This window comes from Bubalus kerabau, chromosome 4, assembly GCF_029407905.1.
Source record: "Bubalus kerabau isolate K-KA32 ecotype Philippines breed swamp buffalo chromosome 4, PCC_UOA_SB_1v2, whole genome shotgun sequence".
Lineage (NCBI taxonomy): Eukaryota > Metazoa > Chordata > Mammalia > Artiodactyla > Bovidae > Bubalus > Bubalus kerabau.
Window position 1 is genome coordinate 158,701,072 of NC_073627.1, and position 20,233 is coordinate 158,721,304.

A 20,233-nucleotide genomic window follows, 5' to 3' on the forward strand; every position below is an offset into this window, starting at 1 on the left:
TTGCTTTTTTTCTTGGGGATGGTCTTGATCACTGCTTCCTGTACAATGTCACGAAACTTCACCCATAGTTCTTCAGGTACTCTATCAGATCTAATCCCTTGAATCTATTTCTCACTTCCACTGTATAATCTTAAGGGATTTGATTTAGGTCATATCTGAATGGTCTAGTAGTTTTCTCTACTTTCTTCAATTTAAGTCTGAACTTGGCAATAAGGAGTTCATGTCCTGATCCATTGGTCAGCTCCTGGACTTGTTTTTGCTGACTGTATAGAGCTTCTCCATCTTTGGCTGCAAAGAATATAACCCATCTGATTTCGGTATTGATCATCTGGTGATGTCCATGTGTAGAGTCATCTCTTGTGTTTCTGGAAGAGGGTGTTTGCTATGACCAGTGTGTTCTTATGGCAAAGCTCTATTAGCCTTTGCCCTGCTTCATTCTGTACTCCAAGGCCAAATTTTCCTGTTACTCCAGGTATCTCTTGACTTTCTACTTTTGCATTCCAGTTCCCTATAACAAAAAGGACAGTTTTTTTGGGTGCTGGTTCCAGAAGGTCTTGTCAGATCAGATCAGTCGCTCAGTCATGTCCAACTCTTTGCGACCCCATGAATCGCAGCATGCCAGGCCTCCCTGTCTATCACCAACTTCCGGAGTTGACTCAGACTCACGTCCATCGAGTCAGTGATGCCATCCAGCCATCTCATCCTCTGTCGGCCCCTTCTCCTCCTGCCCCCAATCCCTCCCAGCATCAGAGTCTTTTCCAATGAGTCAACTCTTCGCATGAGGTGGCCAAAGTACTGGAGTTTCAGCTTTAGCATCATTCCTTCCAAAGAAATCCCAGGGCTGATCTCCTTCAGAATGGACTGGTTTGATCTCCTTGCAGTCCAAGGGACTCTCAAGAGTCTTCTCCAACACCACAGTTCAAAAGCATCAATTCTTCGGTGCTCAGCCTTCTTCACAGTCCAACTCTCACATCCATACATGACCACAGGAAAAACCATAGCCTTGACTAGACGGACCTTTGTTGGCAAAGTAATGTCTCTGCTTTTGAATATGCTATCTAGGTTGGTCATAACTTTCCTTCCAAGGAGTAAGCATCTTTTAATTTCATGGCTGCAGTCACCATCTGTAGTGATTTTGGAGCCCAGAAAAATAAAGTCTGACACTGTTTCCACTGTTTCCCCATCTATTTCCCATGAAGTGGTGGGACCGGATGCCATGATCTTCGTTTTCTGAATGTTGAGCTTTAAGCCAACTTTTTCACTCTCCACTTTCACTTTCCTCAAGAGGCTTTTGAGTTTCTCTTCACTTTCTGCCATAAAGGTGGTGTCATCTGCATATCTGAGGTTATTGATATTTCTCCCGGCAATCTTGATTCCAGCTTGTGTTTCTTCCAGTCCAGCGTTTCTCATGATGTACTCTGTATATAAGTTAAATAAACAGGGTGACAATATACAGCCTTGACGAACTCCTTTTCCTATTTGGAACCAGTCTGTTGTTCCATGTCCAGTTCTAACTGTTGCTTCCTGACCTGCATATAAATTTCTCAAGAGGCAGATCAGGTGGTCTGGTATTCCCATCTCTTGAAGAATTTTCCACAGTTTATTGTGATCCACACAGTCAAAGGCTTTGGCATAGTCAATAAGGCAGAAATAGATGTTTTTCTGGAACTCTCTTGCTTTTTCTATGATCCAGCGGATGTTGGCAATTTGATCTCTGGTTCCTCTGCCTTTTCTAAAACCAGCTTGAACATCAGGAAGTTCACGGTTCACATATTGCTGAAGCCTGGCTTGGAGAATTTTGAGCATTAAAGGTCTTATAGATCTTCATAAAACTGTTCAACTTCAGCTTCTTCAGCATTACTGGTCAGGGATTAGTTTTGGGTTACTGTGATATTGAATGTTTTGCCTTGGAAATGAACAGAGATCATTCTGTCATTTTTGAGATTGCATCCAAGTACTGCATTTCGGACTCTTTTGTTGACTATGATGGCTACTCCATTTCTTCTAAGGGATTCTTGCCAACAGTAATAGATATAATGGTCATCTGAGTTAAATTCACCCATTCTAGTCCATTTTAGTTCACTCATTCCTAAAATGTTGATGGTCACTCTTGCCATCTCCTGTCTGACCACTCCAATTTACCTTGATTCATGAAACTAACATTCCTGTTTCCTATGCAATATTGCTCTTTACAGCATTGGACTTCCGTCACCAGGCACATCCACACCTGGGTGTTGTTTTTGCTTTGGCTCCATCTCTTCATCCTTTCTGGAGTTATTTCTCTACTGATCTCCAGTAGCATATTGGGCACCTATTGACCTGGGGAGTTCATCTTTCAGTGTCCTATCTTTTTGCCTTTTCATACTGTTCATGGGGTTCTAAAGGCAAGAATACTGACGTGTTTTGCCATTTCCTTCTCCAGTGGAACACATTTTGTCAGAACTCTCCCCCATGACCTGTCCATCTTGGATGGCCCTATATGGCATGACTCATTGTTTCATTGAGTTAGACAAGGCTGTGGTCCATGTGATCAGATTGGTTAGTTTTCTGTGATTGTGGTTTTCAGTCTATCTGCCCTCTGATGAAGAAGGATAAGAGGCTTATGGAAGCTTCCTGATGGGAGAGACTGACTGAAGGGGAAACTGGGTCTTGTTCTGATGGGCAGGGCCATACTCATAAATTTTTTTTTATTATGTTTAACTTCAACCAAAATGAAAAACATCTCTCAGCTTCAGAGCTGTGGGAAGATCCAGAAAGGGCTTGGTAAATGAATTGTATCCTGGAAACTGAGGATCAGAAACCTTAATGGAATCCTGGCAGTAAAATAAAAATCAAGCTGAAAGGTATTTCTCTAATGAAAGCTTTATTCTCACAGTATCAAAATGTACCTTGCGAGCTACACAGGACCAAGTTACCATTTACTAATGCTCTGTAAATATTTGTGGCAGCAATAAGAGTATAAAAAGTTAGGGCTCAGTTTTCTAACAAGTAATTCCTGTGGTCCATCTGAGTGGTATGCCTAAATAACTCCTCATGATTTTGAATTGCAAAGTGAAGTTATCTATGGCAGGTCTCTATTACATAGGAAGGCAAGAAGCAATTAGCTCACAGACTCCCATGGGGCCCTGAGTCACTGGTGAGGAAGCAGCAGGGTTTGATCCTGGTATAAGGAGCTTCTAGACTGGCTGAATCATCCTTACAGTTGGCAGGGCCTACAGTTGTTTCTCCCATTATAAAATCATGCTGTCTTTTTGAACATTCATTTCATAACACATATACCACAAAACTAGTTATATATAAACATATAAAAATAAAGTAATTATTACTTTAATAGGGATTCATTTCTTGGAATACTGTCACTTCAAAAAGTAGGGTCCTAAGTGAATTAGTCTGAATTTGGCAATAAGGAGCTCATGATCTGAGCCACAGTCAGCTCCCGGTCTTGTTTTTGCTGAGAGTCCTGAGAATCCCTTGGACTGAAAGGAGATCCAACCAGTCCATTCTAAAGGAGATCAGCCCTGGGTGTTCTTTGGAAGGAATGATGCTAAAGCTGAAACTCCAGTACTTTGGCCACCTCATGTGAAGAGTTGACTCTTGGAAAAGACTCTGATGCTGGGAGGGATTGGGGGCAGGAGGAGAAGGGGCCGACAGAGGATGAGATGGCTGGTTGGCATCACCAACCCGATGGATGTGAATTTGGGTGAACTCCAGGAGTTGGTGATGGACAGGGAGGCCTGGTGTGCTGCGATTCATGGGGTTGCCAAGAGTCGGACACGACTGAGTGACTGAACTGAACTGAACTGGACTGAAGTGAGTTAGGATGAAGCTCAGGGAATCTGATGGCAGAAGGGAGGGACAGCTTTAACATAGGAACCTCTCTTTACAGATGACTCCAGGGGTAGTGCCCTGTAGGTCATGGCACTTGTATGTCAGAGGGTAACTTGGGGACCTTAGTTTTTTGGAGTAGTGAATAGTAGCATAGGCTGTATATGGGCCAAAAGTGGGGAGAGAAGCTCAGAGCGAAGAAGGCAGAGGGCATTAATTATAACCTTTGTTCCAAAGTTACCTCAATCTGTAACTCACCTGGGAAGCTTGTTAAAATGCAGATTCTGTGATGGGACCTGAGAATCTTCATTTCTCATATGCTCCCAGGTGCTACCTGCTACATGGATGTTGCTGGAATGTGGACTGTACCTTGAACATCAAAGACCTGCTTTCCAGTTATAGTTCTCAGGCTAGCCTGCAGCAGTGGCTAGAGTCCAAAGTCATGGTTCTGGTCCTGACTGCCACTTGCTAGCTGTATTTCCATGGACAAGTTGATTCTTTCGGGCCTCAACTCCTTCATCTGTGCCTGTTTTCCTAACAATTTCTTCTCTCCAGCTAGAGTATGGCCAACTGAGCTCTGGGGCCTTGGAGGTAAATCCTCCAGAATAAATGAATATCCAGAGTGGAGTGGAACTGCTCCACTGCAGCTTGGGCTTTTCTCAGCCTTTCACACTGCCAGAAGGGCTGAATTTGTCACCCATTACTATAAAGTGGGGAGCCATTGCTTTCTTCCTGACATCTTATTCTTTTTCTCAGCCATGGATTTCTCTGATGGAGAGGATAAAGAGGAGTTGTTGGGGTGCAAAGGAGCACTAAACTCTGTGTCAGAGAGTGACTCTAATGTTTTAAAGTTCCTACAAAATGGAAAGTGCCATTTCATAGTGTATCACACTATATATACCTGTGCAAATCTGAGAACACAAAGTTTCCTTTCTAGACTCTAGTTTAGTCCATAAAATTGTTTTCAGGGCTGATTACTAGAGTTTTTGAGAAATACAGAGCCCTTATGTCCCATAAAATTATTTGCTTCCCTTCTTTCTTAAAAAAGAATTTGAGGTGCCTAGTTCTGCTGTCATTGGGGAGATAATTGTGTTTGATGATAGAGAAACCAGTTTTCTGGTACTGCACGATTGTAGGGATTGGAGTTTGAATGTATGTTATTGTCCCGAGACCATCAGGCAGGAGGGGGAGGACTGCTTGCTTGCATGCTGTGGCGCTTATCAGGAGCCATTCATCCCCTTCTCCCAGGCAGACTAGTTGAGCAGACCCAGAAATGCACCATCCTCCTTTGCATTTAGCTTCCCTGAATTATAGCCCTGATAATCTGCCATGGCAATGTGATTGCTCTTGATTGCTTCTCATAAATTCTGATGAGAAGGATGCAGGCATGGGAATCATTGCCTTTTATCTTATTTCTTTTCTACAGGATATCTCTAAGACACATCCCACTTCCTTGTGGCAAGAGGAGACAGTCCAAAGGCTTAGAGATTCACTGTGAAGGAAAGGGTTGCTTTGGGACACTTTATCCTCTGGCCACATTCCCTGAGTGTTTGATCGTTTCAGCACCATTATTTTCCCAAGTGATGTCAAGCCAACGTTTACTTCCTCCACCATCTGCTACACTACTGACCCTACTGGCACTTTGATCAAAGCTACTGCCAGCTTGGGACTGTGGAGGTAACTAGAAAACTAGGTCACATAATTAAATGCACATTTATTCCATACTGTCTCCTGGATCTCATATGGTGTGAGGTATTATGGAACACACAATGGGTATATTTAGATAACATTAAAAAAAAAAACCCAACAAACATTACATCAGTAGCAAGGCTTCTTTTTCACTGAGAACTTTTTGGACTGAAGAGGTTGACACTCACTTTAGATACGCCACTCCATCCAGGGTGGCTGGTACATTGTACCTTCTCATATACTCATGCATCTCTGGGAAGCTTTGCCTCACATAGTCTTCAGCACTGCTCTCCCGGACAGTTCCAAAACGGAAGCCTTGAGAGGGATGATGTAGCTATGAGGCAGAAAAAGAAATGTCTTGAATATAAATTATTTCTAGAGTTGTTTTCAAAATTTTCTTTTCCTATCATTCTTTGGAGTCTGATAACGACCTTGCATTTTTCAAACACACACAGTCATAGACATAAATTTCCATGTACCAACATAGGTACATGCTGTTTCATACCAGCTTTCACATAAATAAATGTTCTATCCTCACATAAGTAACTAGTCTCTCTCCAGAAGCAAACAGATGAAAACAACAAATATAAAATATAAAACAGCTTTCTTCTTTCTATTGAGAGCCTGTCGGAATTCTTTAGAAATTATAAAATGACATATGAAATCAACCTTGGTAATATTATAAATTGCTTATTAGGCAAAGCATGAAGTTAAGATAATAAATTAAAGATTGTGCCCTTCCTTGGTTAGAATACACAAATGCTAAGTTAAAATCCTGCAACCTGAGATCAAAATATACATGACCCCAAACCATGAATTCACCTCTTTTATGTTTATTAGTCTTTATGCTGTAGTATATTTGAAGTTCATTGAATTTATTTTTGGTGTAATTATGAAATGATCTCTTTCCCTTAGATAACTCTATTATCCAATGCTGAGTCATGTTGTATATTTTCTAAAATGGAATGGTATGTAAGACAGTTAGGAGCAACAGAGGAGGCGGCTAGCAGGACAAGATCCAATAATGTCATAGTTCTCCAGGATGCAAGATCTCACAGTGAGGAGAGGCAGTGCGCTGGGAGTCATACAGAAGCTCTCTGTCACTATTAAAGATACAGTACATGAGACAGTATAATTCATGGAAGTTGTACAGAAGTATTAATACAGGATCTAGAGTTATTTCAAAGAAAAGAATCAACCTGAGTTTTTTTTCTTTTTTTTCAAGTTGTTTACACACCTACAGATTAAGAAATCACTGAATTTGGTAATAAACAATTGATATTTGAAGATTAATTAGTTTTGACACACAGCAAAGGGTTTAACAATATGGCAATAGTTAAATTATTTGCCACATCCTTATTGAACGTTATCTAATGTATAAATCATGTTTGTAAAGCATATTTAATAAAACAAAGCAAATGCTCACATGACAAATGGAGAAAAGGCTCTTGTATGGTCTGATCAGAGTTAAATATGTATATAGTTATTTTAAGGGCTTCCCAGGTGGAGTAGTGGTAAAGAATCTGCCTGCCAATGAAGGAGATGTGGGTTCGATCCCTGAGTCAGGAAGATCCCCTGGAGAAGGAAATGGCAACCCACTCCAGTATTCTTTCCTGGAGAATTCCATGGACAGAGGTGCCTGGTAGATTACAGTCCATGGGGTTGCAAAGAGTTGGACACAACTGAGCATGCATGCATTCATAGTTATTTTAAATAATGTGGCTCCCTCATGTATATCATATATACACATGTGTACACACACACACACACACACACACCCCTGGGAAGAAAATATATCAAGATATTAACAATGGTTGTTCCATATATTTATTTATAGATTGGCTACAGAAACATGCCTCATGTTTGTAAGTTAAAAAACTACATTCAGTGAAGTAAGTCATTAATCTATGTCAATATTTTTTGGTGGGCAGCTTTGCATAATTTTCAGAGTTACTGGGCCCACAAAGTTAAATACCTACAATCATTGCCACAAAGTGACTTACCACCTGCTTTGTGATATTTCTTTGGATATCTCACTGTTGAACAGGCTGTATGGCATATACTTGTGTTCAACTGTTCATTCACACACTGGATAAATTCTAATGTTTTATGCCAGCATAACCTTAATGAGGCATCTATAATATTAGCTAACATCTATTGATTTTTATGTGCTAACTGATGTTTATCTGCATTATCTTGATTAATCCTCATAAAAACCTGATTAATCCTTATAAAAACCTCATTAAAAGGACTCTAGTAATACTTCCTTTTTAAGGATTAATCAACTAGGAGCTCAGTGAAATGTAGCAAGTAATAGTAAGTAATAAAAGTAGTAAGATCACACAGCTAGAAGTAGTAGGGATTGGATTAGAACCTATGTCTGTTTCACTTCAAAGTCCACACAATTACCGACCACATCAGTCTGTCTTCCAGGTCATGGGAACAAATGGAGAGAAGATGTTTATTAGAATAAACTCACTAGTCTTTTAAAATATTCTCCTTAAGCCTTAAGCCTAGGCTGTTCTTACAGTAGCAGATTGCAACCCTATAGCTTGAGCAAGGCAAACTTATCAGCATTCTGTTTATCCAACAGCTATTCATTTTTTAAAGCCTAGATCAAGACTCTGTCTGAAGTCTTTGGCCTTATCGAATTTCACCCTCCTATCCAGGAAGAACAAAAATAAAAATAATTTACTGCCTATTCATCTGTGCTGAGACAGCACCTTGTACTTACATAACACATAGGCTAGGTACTTAGCCATATTTCACACTTTTCATACATTTCTCCTTTGCTTCTCCCAAAAAACTTATGAGGTATTTCTATTATGGTCCTTTTATATATAAAGGAACTGAAGATTAGAAAGTTTGTTATTTGCCCAAGACCACAGAGCTAGTAAACGTTGGATGTGGAATATGAACCCAGATAGTCTGATGGAAATGAACAGAGATTGTTCTGTCATTTTTGGGATTGCATCCAAGTACTGAATTTTGGACTCTTTTGTTGACCATGATGGCTACTCTATTTCTTCTAAGGGATTCTTGCCAACAGTAGTAGATATGGTCATCTGAGTTAAATTCACTCATTCCAGTCCATTTTAGTTCACTCATTCCTAAAATGTCGATGGTCACTCTTGCCATCTCCTGTCTGACCACTCCAATTTACCTTGATTCATGGACCTAACATTCCTGTTTCCTATGCAATATTGTTCTTTACAGCATTGGACTTTACTTCCATCACCAGGCACATCCACACCTGGGTGTTGTTTTTGCTTTGGGTGCATCTCTTCATCCTTTCTGAAGTTATTTCTCCACTGATCTCCAGTAGCATATTGGGCACCTACTGACCTGGGGAGTTCATCTTTCAGTGTCCTATTTTTTTGCCTTTTCATACTGTTCATGGGGTTCTAAAGGCAAGAATACTGACATGGTTTGCCATTTCCTTCTCCAGTGGAACATGTTTTGTCAGAACTCTCCCCCATGACCCGTCTGTCTTGGTGGCACTAGATGGCATGGCTCATAGTTTAATTGAGTTAGACAAGGCTGTGGTCCATGTAATCAGATTGGTTAGTTTTCTGTGATTGTGGTTTTCAGTCTATCTGCCCTCTGATGAAGAATGATAAGAGGCTTATGGAAGCTTCCTGGTGGGAGAAACTTACTGAGGGGGAAACTGGGTCTTGTTCTGATGGATGGGGCCATGCTCAGTAAATCTTTAATTCAATTTTCTGTTGATGGGTGGAGCTGTGTTCCATCCCTGCTATTTACCTGGGGCCAAACTATGGTGGAGGTAATGAAGATAATGGTGACCTTTTTCAAAAGATCCCATGCATGTACTGCTATGCTCACTGCCCCCAACCCTGCAGCAGGCCACCACTGACCCATGTCTCTGCTGGAGACTCCTGGCCGCTCAATGGGCAAGTCCCAGTCAGTCTCTTGTGGGGTCACTGCTCATTTCTCCTGGGTCCTAGTGCACACAAGGTTCTGTTTGTGCCTTCCAAAAGTCTATTTCCTAGTCCTCTGTAAGTTCTGGCAGCTCTATGGTGGGGTTAAAAGTGACCACCTCCAAGAGGGCTTATGCCATACCCAAGTCTGCTGCACCCAAAGCCCCTGTCCCTGTGGCAGTCCACTGCTGACCCATACCTCCACAGGAGATGCTCAAACACAGTTCTGTTTCAATCTCTGTGGGGTCCCTGGATCCTGGTGTGCAAAAGGTTTATTTGAGCCCTCTCAGCGTCTCTGATGGGAATGGAGTTTGATTCTAAAGGCTAATTTGCCCCTCCTACCATTTTGCTGGGGCTTCTCTGTTGTGCTTGGGAGTGGGGTACCTCTTCACAGCCACTCCAGGGCCTGCTGGGGTTTCTCTGACCTTGGATGTGGGGTATCTCCTCACAGCCATTCCAGTGAAGTGCAGCCACAGCTCCTGACCTTGGACTTGGGGTATCACCTCATTCAATATCACAGTAATCCAAGCCTATGCCCCGACCAGTAATACTAAAGAAGCTGAAGTTGAACAGTTCTATGAAGACCTACAAGACCTTCTAGAACTAACACCAAAAAAAATGTCCTTTTCTCATAGGGGACTGGAATTCAAAAGTAGGAAGTCGAGAGATACCTGGAGTAATAGGAGAACTTGGCCTTGGAGTACAGAATGAAGCAGGGCAATAGCTAATAGAATTTTGCCAAGAGAATACACTGGTCATAGCAAACACCCTCTTCTAGCAACACAAGAGAAGACTCTACACATGGTATCATCAGATGGTCAATACCGAAATCAGACGGATTATATTCTTTGCAGCCAAAGATGTAGAAGTTCTATACAGTCAGCAAAAACAAGACCAGGAGCTGACTGTGGCTCAGATCATGAACTTCTTATTGCCAAGTTCAGACTTAAATTGAAGAAAGTAGGGAAAACCACTAGACCATTCCGGTATGACCTAAATCAAATCCCTTAATATTATACAGTGGAAGTGAGAAATTGATTCAAGGGATTAGATCTGATAGACAGAGTGCCTGATGTACTATGGACAGAGGTTCATGACATTGTACAGGAGACAGGGATCAAGACCATCCCCAAGAAAAAGAAATGCAAAAAAGCAAAATGGCTGTCTAAGGAGGCCTTGCAAATAGCTGTGAAAAGAAGAGAAGTGAAAAACAAAGGAGAAAGGGAAAGATATACCCATTTGAATGCAGAGTTCCAAAGAATGGCAAGGAGAGATAAGAAAGCCTTCCTCAGTGATCAGTGCAAAGAAACAGAGGAAAACAATAGAATGGGAAAGTCTAGAGATCTCTTCAAGAAAATTAAAGATACCAAGGGAACATTTCATGCAAGATGGGCTCAATAAAGGACAGAAATGGTATGGACTTAACAGAAGCAGAAGATATTAAGAATACACAGAAGAACTACACAAAAAAGGTCTTCGTGACCCAGATAACTACGATGGTATGATCACTCACCTAAAGCTAGATGTCCTGGAATGTGAAGTCAAGTGGGCCTTAGGAAGCATCAATATGAACAAAGCTAGTGGAGCTGATGGAATTCCAGTCGAGCTATTTCAAATCCTAAAATATGATGCTATGAAAGTGCTGCACTCAATATGCCAGCAAATTTGGAAAACTCAGCAGTGGCCACAGGACTGGAAAACGTCAGTTTTCATTCCAATTCCTAAGGAAAGCAGTGCCAAAGAATGCTCAAACTATCACACAATTGCACTCATCTTACACACTAGCAAAGTAATGCTCAAAATTCTCCAAGCCAGGCTTCAGCAATATGTGAGCCGTGAACTTCCAGTTGTTCAAGCAGTTTTAGAAAAGGCAGAGGAACCAGAGATCATATTGCCAACATCTGTTGGATTATCTAAAAAGCAAGAGAGTTTCAGAAAAACATCTATTTCTGCTTTACTGACTAGGCCAAAGCCTTTGACTGTGTGGGTCACAACAAACTGTGAAAAATTCTCCAAGACATTGGAATACCAGACCATCTGACCTGCCTCTTGAGAAATCTGTATGCAGGTCAGGAAGCAACAGTTAGAACAGGATGTGGAACAACAGACAGTTTCCAAATTGGGAAAGGAGTACGTCAAATCTATATATTGTCACCCTGGTTATTTAATTTATATGCAGAGTACATCATGAGAAATGTTGGGTTGGAGGAAGCACAAGCTGGAATCAAGATTGCTGGGAGAAATATTAATAACCTCAGGTATGCAGATGACAACACCCTTATGGCAGAAAGTGAAAAAGAACTAAAGAGCCTCTTGATGAAAGTGAAAGAGGAGAGTGAAAAAGTTGGCTTAAAGCTCAACATTCAGAAAACTAAGATCATGGCCTCTGGTCCCATCACTTCATGGCCAATAGATGGGGAAACAGTGGAAACAGTGTCAGACTTTATTTTTTGGGGCTTCAAAATCACTGCCGATGGTGACTGCAGCCATGAAATTAAAAGACACTTGCTCATGGAAGGAAAGCTATGACCAACCTAGATAGCATATTAAAAAGCAGAGACATTACTTTGCTAACAGAGGTCTGTCTAGTCAAGGTTGTGGTTTTTCCAGTGGTCATGTATGGATGTGAGAGTTGGACTATGAAGAAAACTGGGCACCAAAGAATTGATGCTTTTAAACTGTGGTGTTGCAGAAGACTCTTGAGAGTCCCTTGGACTGCAAGGAGATCCAACCAGTTCATCCTAAAGAAAATCAGTCCTGAATATTCATTGGAAGGACTGATGCTGAAGCTGAAACTCCGATACTTTAGCTACCTGATATGAAGAACTGATTCATTTGAAAAGATCCTGATGCTGGGAAAGATTGAAGAAGGGAGGAGAAGGGGCCGACAGAGGATGAGATGGTTGATGGCATCATCGACTCAGTGGGTATGAATTTGAGTAAACTCCAGTAGTTGGTGATGGACAGGGAGGCCTAGAGTGCTGTAGTCCATGGCATCAAAAAGAGTCGGACACGACTGAGTGACTGAACTGAATTGAACTGAGTTTGATGGACAATAGTGAGCTCTGAACACCATGAACAGATCTTCTGACACTATGTCATGCTGACTCTGGACCTAGTCATTACAAAACTTACTACTTACAGGTCAGGCAGTGAGCTTTGCACATTTCGAATTCTGCAAAAATAGGTATCATTTTCATATTTTACAGATTAAGATGCTGAGGTTTGGGTAAACTAATAATCAAATTCTGATAGCTAGTTATTAGTAAGATTCAGCCCTTGTTCTTTTCCCTAACATGCAGACCAGGTTTCATTCACGTGTGGACCACAGTTACCTATTATGACACTTGGTACCTGAAGAGGGCTCTATACATGTGTGTCAAATCAATTAATTTACCACTATTCTTCTATTCTCTCTTTACCCATTTGACTTGTATTCATCCTTCTATTTTCAGCCATCACTTCCCTAACCAGCTGACTAGGTCAGAGGCTCCTTTCCTCATAGTACACATACTTTTCTTTTGTAGAACTTATCACAGTTCCACTTTTAAAATTTAACTGTGTAATAGTTTAATGTCTAGCCTTTTATCTTCTCACTGGACTGGAAGCTCTATGTAAAACATTTAACTAATTGTTGTATTCCAGTGCCTTTCATCATGTAGTTGCTCAATAATACGCTTGATGAATGATGGATTCTTTGAACCCAGAGGGAGATGAGAACTTTGCCATCCCACTTAGCACAGATTGGGCTAACAATAGAGCTTACAACTCAGGCTTTTGAAATGAACCCTCCTTTTAAGGTAAAAGGATCTTAGGTCAGTAATTAGAATACCTTTGCTTATATAGTCCTTTTTAGAAATAATCTAAATAATAATCTTAAAATAATCCTTTTTAGAAGTCAATTTTCTCACATTATACTGTGCAATATTGTTATGGCCTATGAACTATTTCTAGGAAAATTCTGCACTTCTTTTCTTTGTCGAGTGCATCAATACAGCACTGCTTCCCAAGACACCGAAGGGAGTTGGGAACCAGCAGATCCAGGCTTGGAATTCCAGAGGAGGATGAGTGAGCCTTGTGTCGTCTCCTTTCCATGTTTTCCTGCTGCCTTTCATTCATGCCTCTGCATGGCATGGCTCTCATGCATGTGAAGGGAGCAGTTTTGAGAATGGAAAGTCCCTTCAACATTAACATAAATAACCAGGGTCTATGGGAGGAAGCATTCTGTTAGCCTGACTGGGACCCCTCTCTAACCTGGAGAGGTATTACAAACACTGCCGTTTCTCCAGTCTAAGCCACCATCATTCCTGCTCTCTGCACATTCCCTCTTTTCCCTCCAATCCAGTCAGAGTAATCTTCCTAGAGCCCCAAAGTGGTCATGTCACCCACTTGTTTCACATCTACCAGTGGCTTCTCATTGCTCTGGGATGAAGCTGAAACTCTGGCCTCAGCATGATCCAGCTCCCACCACCTTTCCACTTTCATCTTCCCACTCTCCCCTGGGCCCCGAAGCTTTAGCCAGTTCTCCCAGTTCTTCCAACATATACCTTTTGCTTGATCAGGTCTCTTGCCCATAGCCTTCACTCTACCTGGGATGCTTCCCTTTGTGTGCTGCTGCTACTGCTAAGTCGCTTCAGTCGTGTCCGACTCTGTGCAACCCCATGGACTGCAGCCCACCAGGCTCCCCCGTCCCTGGGATTCTCCAGGCAAGAACACTGGAGTGGGTTGCCATTTCCTTCTCCAATGCATGAAAGTGGAAAGTGAAAGTGAAGTCACTCAGTCGTGTCTGACTCTTAGCGACCCCATGGACTGCAGCCTACGAGGCTCCTCCATCCATGGGATTTTCCAGGCAACAGTACTAGAGTGGGGTGCCATTGCCTTCTCCTCCCTTTGTGTAGCTAATTCTAAAATGTCACATCCTCAGAGAAGCCTTTGCTGACCCCTAGACTAGATCAGGCCACCCTCCCATTGTACCCTGCAATTTTATATCACATTAGTAACACCTGGGACTATTTGTTCAATGTCTACTTTTCCTGCCTGCTTTTACATTTCCATGAGTGTTGGGCCTATGCCTGTCTCATTTGTGAAGTCATAAGTCCTCAGCAAATGTTAGCTGCTATTATTCTCATCATCATTATCATCATGAAGCAAATACAGTGCTTGGTATACAGAGCAGATCCCTGATAAGTATTGGTGTAATAAGTCATCATTATTGAAACAAAATTCTCTTAGGTTCAGTCAGTTCAGTTCAGTCACTCAGTTGTGTCCGACTCTTTGCGATCTCATGAATCGCAGCATGCCAGGCCTCCCTGTCCATCACCAACTCCCGGAGTTCACTCAGACTCAAGTCCATAGAGTTAGTGATGCCATCCAGCCATCTCATCCTCTGTCGGCCCCTTCTCCTCCTGCCCCCAATCTCTCCCAGCATCAGAGTCTTTTCCAAGGAGTCAGCTCTTCGCATGAGGTGGCCAAAGTATTGGAGTTTCAGCTTTAGCATTATTTCTTCCAAAGAACACCCAGGGCTGATCTCCTTCAGAATGGACTGGTTGGATCTCCTTGCAGTCCAAGGGACTCTCAAGAGTCTTCTCCAACACCACAGTTCAAAAGCATCAATTTTTCAGCGCTCAGCTTTCTTCACAGTCCAACTCTCACATTCATACATGACCACTGGAAAAACCATAGCCTTGACTAGACGGACCTTTGTTGGCAAAGTAATGTCTCTGCTTTTGAATATGCTATCTAGGTTGGTCATAACTTTTCTTCCAAGGAGTAAGCGTCTTTTAATTTCATGGCTGCAGTCACCATCTCTTAGGTTAGATACATTAAAAATAGACACTTGTGTCACACTTCATGTTGTCTTCCTTTTAAACACTAAAATTTTCCCTTTAATTCTTATCTTAATTCTTTTGAAATAGTATGTTCTTTTTATTCTCTATATGTGAGATTCTAACAAAAAAAAAAAAAAAAAAAAAGGATGAGCTACTCGGCAGTCACAGAATAATAGAATCAGAAAAGGGATCTAAGAAGCTATTGATGCAACTGGATAGACTAGCATAGTCCACCCTTTGGGTCCATGTGGTGTGTAATTCAAACATCCAGGGATATCAGAAAGCCTGCATCCAGGAGGGAGGATAAAGGCATACAGAGGTAAAGTAGTTCAGCTGCATTACAAGCATCACCAGGAAGCCCCAGAGAGAGAAAAATTTCTTTAAAGTTTCAGCTAAATATTTTACCGGCTCTTCCAATTCTGTTTATATTTGTGTCAGCCTCTTCAGGCCTTGGGGAGATATCTAAGGTTAAACTACCCATTTGTATGTGAATTGTTCAGTATTAATGGAATACTGAACTCTACCCAGAGCACCTGTGTTGAGAATAATCAGACATTTTGAAGAAAGCAAAGTGGCTCAAAACAAAATGGAAGCAAACTCAAGAAACAATCAAGCTTCTCTGTCTATGGTAGATGTAATGAGTGTGAAAGTGTTAGTCACTTAGCCATGTCCGACTCTTTGGGACCCCATAGACTGTAGCCTGCCAGGCTCCTCTGTCCACGGAATTCCCCAGGCAAGAACACTGCAGTGGGTAGCCAATCCCTTCTCTAGAGGATCTTTGTGACCCAGGGGTTGAACTTGGGTCAGATTCTTTACCATCTGAGCCACCAGGAAAGCTCTGTAGATGATTTCAATTAAAAAACAATCTTAATGTTGGGTATTTTCACTTGGGGGTCTATATTTGTACTTATCTGAGATTGTTACTTAAATGGGTGGAATGTAGTCACTAGGCCTGGTAAAGTGTCCTGTGGAGGTGGGTGGAAAAGACCATTTTTAATTTTACCAATGGAATGGGATATAGTAGGTATTGGGACCTTAGTTCCTCCTCATGCCAATGTATTACCCACCTAAAACTTGTGGACTCTCTAAATGGGGTGGTCTCAGAGTTCAGAGGAGCTTTAAAAGTCATCTGCTCTATCCAGTGATGGCTGAGTCCTTGATAGCAAAGCTAAATCTATTACTTGGATTTTCTTCAAAATGTAGATACTGACTCATTAGGTCTAGGTTAGAGTCTGTGAATCAACATTTTAGCAGGCTTCCTATTGATGCTGATACCTTGGTTCGTGGATCAAACTTTAAGTAGCAAAACTTTATTTATAACATCACTATTATATTTCTGTTAAGTCTCTGCTTGGATGTCTCCAGTGACAAGGGAATCACTTTTCTTGAAGCATATCTTCTGTATAGGAAGGATGTCTTTGTTTCCCACCCAACAAATCTATTTGAATATGTAATAATAGTAAAATAACAGCTAATATTTACAAATATTTACTATATGCTAACATAGTTAAATATAATGATATTGCTGCTTTTATTATTTATTGCTACATATGAGAATTGAGATTCACGGAGATTTCAGCACATTGTCTTAGGCCAGCAGAAAGAGATAAATTAAGATCTGAATCTGATTCTGATTTGAAGCCCTTAGCCTTTTTTAGCACTACATTCTGCCTTTATAGACTTGTGTTATTGTCCAAGTTTTGGTGATGACTTTAAATAATACAAACCTGTCTGTGCTACAAATTCAAAATCATTTTGGTTGTTATAGATGTGACTGTATGATTCATATTGCAAACTAGGACATTTCTTTAAAAGGGAACACTATTGATTATTACAGAGACAGCAGACGCACCAGAATTATCCCCAACAAACAGGGATGTGTGTTCACTGAGTTATTACTCACTTTCTGAACATTGTTGTTGCTCAGTTGCTCAGTCATGTCTGACTCTTTGCTACCTCATGGAGTACATGAACATTAGAAAACAGAAAAATGAGGCTGAAAACAATGTTACACAGTGTTTCTGTAATGTGAATTACTGAGTAAATTTTATATCACAGTATTTTTCCATGTTATTCCCATTTTCTTTTTTACAATTTTTAAAAATTTATTTATTTTTATTGAAGGATAATTGCTTTACAGAGTTTTGCTGTTTTCTGTCAAACCTCAACATGAATCAGCCATAGGTATATATATATCCTCTCCCTTTTGAAACTCCCTCCTATCTCCCTCCCCATCCTACCCCTCTAGATTGAAACAGAGTCCCTGCTTGAGTTTCCTGAGCCATAGAACAAATTCCTGTTGGCTATCTATTTTACATATGGTAATGTAAGTCTCCATGTTGCTCTCTCCATACATCTCACCCTCTCTTCCCCTCTCCGCATGTCCATAAGTCCATATTCTCTATGTCTGTTTCTCCATTGTTGCCCTGTAAATAAATTCTTCAGTTACCATTTTTCTAGATTCCATATATATGCATTAGAATATGGTATTTATCTTTCTCTTTCTGACTCACTTCACTCTGTATAATAGGTTCTAGGTTCATCCACCTTATTAGAACTGACTCAAATGCATTCCTTTTTATGGCTGAGTAATATTACAGAATATTACAGAAGCAAGGTTCTCCTTTATTTGCATTTAAATTTCTTTATTGAAGTATAGTTGATGTATAATATTATATAAATTATATGTGTAAAATATAGTGATTCACAATTTTTACTGCCTTTTTTCTTTTCAGTCTGTAATCTCTAGTCAACAACATTCTTTGACATTACCTTTGATTTACTTGAGCTGTAGCCCAGGTTCGTCTGACAACTTGAGTCATTGCATCAAATCCCTTGTACAGACTAGGGGTTAGCAAACTATGTCCCATGGGCCAAAGCCAGCCTGCCACTTGCTTTTGTAAATCAAGTTTTACTGAAACCCAGCCAGGCCCCATCATTTGTATTGTCTACTGCTTTTGAACTACAAAGGTAAGAGCTGGGACTATATGGTTTCACAAAGCCTAAAATATTTACTGTTAGGCTCAAATAGAAAATGTTTGCTGGCCCCTGATATGGACAATAATTGATCAGACTATTGCTTTGACTCCTCTAGTCTACAATCTGAACAGTTGCTTAAGTGGTGCCACCTTTGGAGGTGAATAAACAGAGGTGCATGCATGCTCAGTCATTTTAGTCATGCCCAGCTCTTTGTGACCCCATGGACTATAGCCCACCAGGCTCCTCTGAACATGGGATTCTTCAGGTAAGGATACTGAAGTGGGTTGCTGTGACCTCCTCCAGAGGATCTTCCCAACCCAGGGATCAAACCTGAATCTCGTGTCTCCTACATTAGCAGGTGGGTTCTTTTCTTCATCACTAGTACCTCCTGGGAAGCCCAAATAAACAGAGCTAGATTTGGTAAATCTCAGTAGATTTCTTCAGTTCAGTTCAGTCCAGATGCTCAGTCACATCCAACTTTTGTGACCCCATGGACTGCAGCACACCGGCCTCCCTGTCCATCACCAACTCCTGGAGTTTACCCAGACTCATGTCCATTGAGTCAGTGATGCCATCCTACCATCGCAACCTCTGTCGTCCCCTTCTCCTGCCTTCAATCTTTCCCAGCATCAGGGTCTTTTCAAATGAGTCAGCTCTTCGCATCAGGTGGCCAAAGTATTGGAGTTTCAGCTTCAGCATCAGCCCTTCCAATGAATATTCAGGACTGATTTCCTTAGGATAGACTGGTTGGATCTCCTTGCGGTGCAAGGACTCTCAAGGGTCTTCTCCATCACCACAGTTCAAAAGCATCAATTCTTCAGTGCTCAACTTTCTTTATAGTCAAACTCTCACTCATACATGACTACTGGAAAAACCACATCCTTGACTAGATGGACCTTTTGGGAAAGTAATGTCTCTGCTTTTTAATATGATGTCTAGGTTGGTCATAACTTTCCTTCCAAGGAGCAAGCATCTTTTAATTTCATGGCTGCAGTGACCATCTGCAGCGATTTTGGAGCTCCCCAAAATAAAGTCAGCCACTGTTTCCATTGTTTCCCCATCTATTTGCCATGAAGTGATGGGACTGGATGACATAATCTTTCTTTTCTGAATGTTGAGTTTTAAGCCAACTTTTTCACTCTCTCACTTTCATCAAGAGGTTCTTCAGTTCTTCTTCACTTTTTGCCATAGGGGTGGTGTCATCTGCTTATCTGAGGTTATTGATATTTCTCCTGGCAATCTTGATTCCAGCTTGTGCTTCCTCCAGCCCAGAGTTTCTCATGATGTACTCTGCATATAAGTTAAATAAGTAGGGTGACAATATACAGCCTTGATGTACTCCTTTTCCTATTTGGAACCAGTCTGTTGTTCCATGTCCAGTTCTAACTGTTCTAACTTCCTGACCTGCATACAATTTCTCAAGAGACAGGTCAGGTGGTCTGGTATTCCCATCTCTTTCAGAATTTCCCACAGTTTGTGGTGATCCACCAGTCAAAGACTTTGGCATAGTCAATAAAGCAGAAATAGATGTTTTTCTGGAACTCTCTTGCTTTTTCAGTGATCCAGCGGATGTTGGCAATTTGATCTCTGGTTCCTCTGCCTTTTCCAGAACCAGCTTGAACATCTGGAAGTTAATGGTTCATGTATTGCTGAAGCCTGGCTTGGAGAATTTTGAGCATTACTTTGCTAGCATGTGAGATGAGTGCAATTATGCGGTAGTTTGTGCATTCTTTGGCATTGCCTTTCTTTGGGATTGGAATGAAAACTGACCTTTTCCAGTCCTGTGGCCACTGCTGAGTTTTCCAAATTTGCTGGCATATTGAGTGCAGCAATTTCACAGCATCATTTTTTAGCGTTTGAACTAGTTCAACTAGAATTCCATCATGTCCACTAGCTTTACCACTTGACTTCACATTCCAGGATGTTTGGCTCTAGGTGAGTGATCACACCATCATGACTATCTGGGTCATGAAG

At 41.2% G+C, this 20,233-nt stretch overlaps 1 protein-coding gene across 1 annotated transcript in view; it reads right to left on the minus strand.

Annotated features, from left to right (window-relative positions):
• GRIN3A (glutamate ionotropic receptor NMDA type subunit 3A) overlaps window positions 1–20,233 on the minus strand; it is a 208,417-nt gene that overhangs the window by 69,003 nt on the left and 119,181 nt on the right. Inside the window, exon 4 of the mRNA XM_055579184.1 lies at window positions 5,703–5,848. Within this exon, the coding sequence (XP_055435159.1) occupies window positions 5,703–5,848 (146 nt within the window). The remainder of the gene's footprint in view (window positions 1–5,702; window positions 5,849–20,233) is intronic.